The sequence below is a fragment of the Acanthisitta chloris genome, unplaced genomic scaffold (assembly GCF_000695815.1).
Source record: "Acanthisitta chloris isolate BGI_N310 unplaced genomic scaffold, ASM69581v1 scaffold18057, whole genome shotgun sequence".
In the NCBI taxonomy this organism is placed as follows: Eukaryota; Metazoa; Chordata; class Aves; order Passeriformes; family Acanthisittidae; genus Acanthisitta; species Acanthisitta chloris.
Genome location: NW_008683408.1, coordinates 18,452 through 21,933, shown reverse-complemented (window position 1 = coordinate 21,933; position 3,482 = coordinate 18,452). Strand labels below are relative to the sequence as shown.

Here is a 3,482-nt window from a genome sequence, read left to right as displayed (position 1 = left end):
GAATAGCTGTCCTGTCAATGGAAAATCCAGAGCACAGACCATTTGTCTTCTGCAGCAGTGCTCATCACAATCCAGTGGGGTTTGTACTGCTGTAGCTCTCAGGAAAAGGGATGTGCTGGAGTTGTTCCCCCTTCTCAGGGGCATTTACCTTTCTTCTCATCTTCCTACGGTCCCTCAACACACCACATACTCATCTCCCAGTGTCACAGTGGCAGTAGATGAGGAAGGCAAAAAGACCAGGGGAGTTGGCCACAAAGGAGTCTGAAGAGATTTCCTTCCTCCAAAGAGTTGTAGGTGGTTGCTACCTTTGGATCTGAGTATGAAGCCCAAGGGAATCAGAGAAGGTTTGGCTAAGTTTCTCAGAAGAACACAGGTGATTAAAGAAATAAAAAATTGCCAAATAAAATGTGTGCAGCATATGAACAAGCAAACCCTCATGCTTGGTCATCTCACACGCCAGCAGTCAATGTCCAAGGCTTCAGGCTTCTGGCCAGCCTGGAGCTATTCATTTGTTCAGTTGGCATGGGGTGTGTGTACTATCTCAGCTGCACGTATGAGAGAGCAGAGGGACATTAGCCCTCACATTCAGAGCTGTCTGCATCAGCCCATCTGAAGCCATGCACTGTAGGCCTAGGGAACCTGACCACCAGATACACACAGCCACGTGTTTCTCCAGGGATCAGCATGGGCTGTACAGTCCCAGGATTTGCCAGTGGCTGGAGGAGCCAGTTGCCAACCCCACGTGGCTGCTGGTGCTGCTGAAGCAGGGCTAGCTTCCAGGACAGAGGCTCAAGTGATGGCAGCTGGTGCTGCAGAGAACTCAGACATCACAGCCAGGGTCATTTTTAAGAGAAGATCAAGTTCTGCAGATTTTGAGTGTTATAAACTAAGATTGGTCACATGAAGAACTGTAAGTTAGGGAGATTGAGAGCAAAGCCAAGCACCCAAATTTTAGAGTCTGCCTACTTATCAGCTAATGGAAATACTTAAGAAGCAGACATTTTTTAAAAGTCAATAGACATCCAAAAATCCTTTGGCACCTTTGCAAATCTAACAATTGATGTGCTGATGCTTAACTAGACTTAAATCCCTGACTTCAGGCATTAGGGATTTGAAACTTTGTCATGCATCTTCTAATTTAGCTGGACTTACTTGAGTAATTGCAATTTTTCCTAGGAAGAAAAAAAAAGTGTTTGTTTCTGAGTAATAGTCTCTCTTATGATCATTTATGTGTAGAGTAGAAAAAAATTTAGCACTACTGATGTTTTACTAAGTAAGGAGATGAGAATTGCCATGTTTACTTTGTAGTCTGAGTCATGTCAGATTGGGGCATATAGCAGAAGATACAGGACACTGAACACTAGATGTAATGGCAGAACAGCACTGGCAGGGAACTCCAAACAGTGCCATAAGTTCACTCCCTGAGAGTGATTTGTCTACGTTGTTACACTTTCCACCCTCCTCCTGAAAGCTAAGGGAACCTTTATGAGAGGGTGGTGTGAAGTCAAAGTCAGTCTGTTTCCCAATTCAAGAGTGTTTGTCACTAGGGATCAGCAAGAAGCAATGCAACTCTTTTCCCTGTATGTTAATATAAGGCACCAGGGAAATGTCTGCGTATTTTTTCATACATACTATGAGTTAATTATTACCACAAGACTGTTCTTTAAAGTTGTGCTGAAAATATTTTCCCTAAGAATACAGCAAATGATTGGAAAAGCAAATAAATCAGTGTTTAAAGGCTTGTTATCTTACTATCCTTACCACAACTGGCTCCTGCAGGCTCTGATGATGGATGAGCACATTAGAACTGCACGTATTTAAGGCACTACAGGCTTTTCAGTGCCAGGAGCTTAAAGTACACTGTCAAGTTATAAATCACAGGCCAAAGTTGTGTCTTGACAACGTGCACTCCAAGCAACTCAAATGACAGTATTATTTTTAAGTCCTTGCATGTTTCTAATGAAATATTAGGTTTGGTTTTAGTTTTTTACCATGTTTGTTTGTTTGCATTTTGCTCAGAATGAGCAGGGAAACTGGGAGGTGCATTTCCAATAAATCTCCCTTCTGCTTGTACATGCTAACTGTGTTTGACTTGCAAATATTGCAGGGAAATGTTAATTTAAAACATTTTGGGAGAAAGGGTTTGTATTATATTAGGATTATTTGGTTTTAAAACAGTTTTGTTTTATAAAACTTCTCTCAGGATGTGGGACAAACCCACTCCTTTCCTGCTTAGTTTTTCTTTATGCCTTACACGTTCCATCCTGCCTGTCCTCTCCGACAGCTCCACTGAGTTGTTTGCTAACACTTGCCTGAAGCTCTTTCCACCTGCACATGTTACAGAACACAACAGTCACCTGTGAACTGATACTTTGATCCTGTCTCTGTTCTGATTAAGACTCGTATTCTTTCATTAGGTGCAAAATTCCCCATCAAATGGACTGCACCAGAAGCAGCACTGTATGGAAGGTTCACAATAAAGTCAGATGTGTGGTCTTTTGGGATCCTACTGACAGAGCTGGTTACAAAAGGGAGAGTGCCATACCCAGGTAAGAAAACAATCTGCTTCACCTGAGAAAATGGGTGGGAATGAGCCATATGCTTGAACTGGAATGTTTATTCACTGAGCTCAAAGGAGGATGGTTACAATGTGCAAGTTCTGTGTGTGCTTGAAAACGGGTCTGACTGGAAGCTGCTGTGCAACAGTCATCATACAAACGACAAGAGGACAGAAAATTCAACATATTCATTTCTAATGTTTTAAATGTTCTCAATTCAATCAATATCATTTCTAGACAACTAATGAAAGCAACGTAAAATTGCTATACTCTGGAGCAAATAGCTCTCCACAGTATTGCATTCACTTTGAGAAGCCAACAGCCTCCCAGAGAGGCCTTACTCCATTTATTCTGTCAGTCTGGTTCTCTGCAAGGTTTGATGACTGTCTGAATGCCTGGTATTACCAAATCTCTTTTTTATAAGCTCTTAAATTTCAATCCTTGCTTTCAAGATGGATGGAGAGGAAAGAAAATAATTCTGTAATGTGCAGGCCAGAGCTCATGGCAAGGTCACAGCGGGGCCAGATTCTCTGCATGGGGGAACCAGAGGCCCCATGGCTCTTTGTTGAAACCCTGCCAAGTATCCAATGGATTAAGATTTGTGGGAGGGGGTGATTGGATCTGCCTGTACAGAAAGAGCTTTTCATTCTGTTGCCCCCCTGAAGATCGTAGGCATTCAGGTGAAGAGGAAAGGGATGAAGCAAAAGCTGGGCATTACATGGAAAAGAATTTAATCCCTTTATTTTCTCAACAGCACAGATACTAACAACAGAGGATGCCCTGCATCTAAAGATGCATCTACTTGCGTCTTCATTATTTTTATTTAAAAGTAGTAATTTCTAAATACTCAACAGTGTGGCTGTGTGCACTGCAGCTGATGAAAAGTGCCCTACAGCAGTTTCAGTTTTCCAGTCAGTGCTGCGA

General features: G+C 42.3%; 1 protein-coding gene across 1 annotated transcript in view; it reads left to right on the top strand.

The window, feature by feature from the left end:
- FYN (FYN proto-oncogene, Src family tyrosine kinase) overlaps positions 1-3,482 on the top strand; it is a 54,048-nt gene that overhangs the window by 40,985 nt on the left and 9,581 nt on the right. Inside the window, exon 11 of the mRNA XM_009078936.1 lies at positions 2,418-2,549. Within this exon, the coding sequence (XP_009077184.1) occupies positions 2,418-2,549 (132 nt within the window). The remainder of the gene's footprint in view (positions 1-2,417; positions 2,550-3,482) is intronic.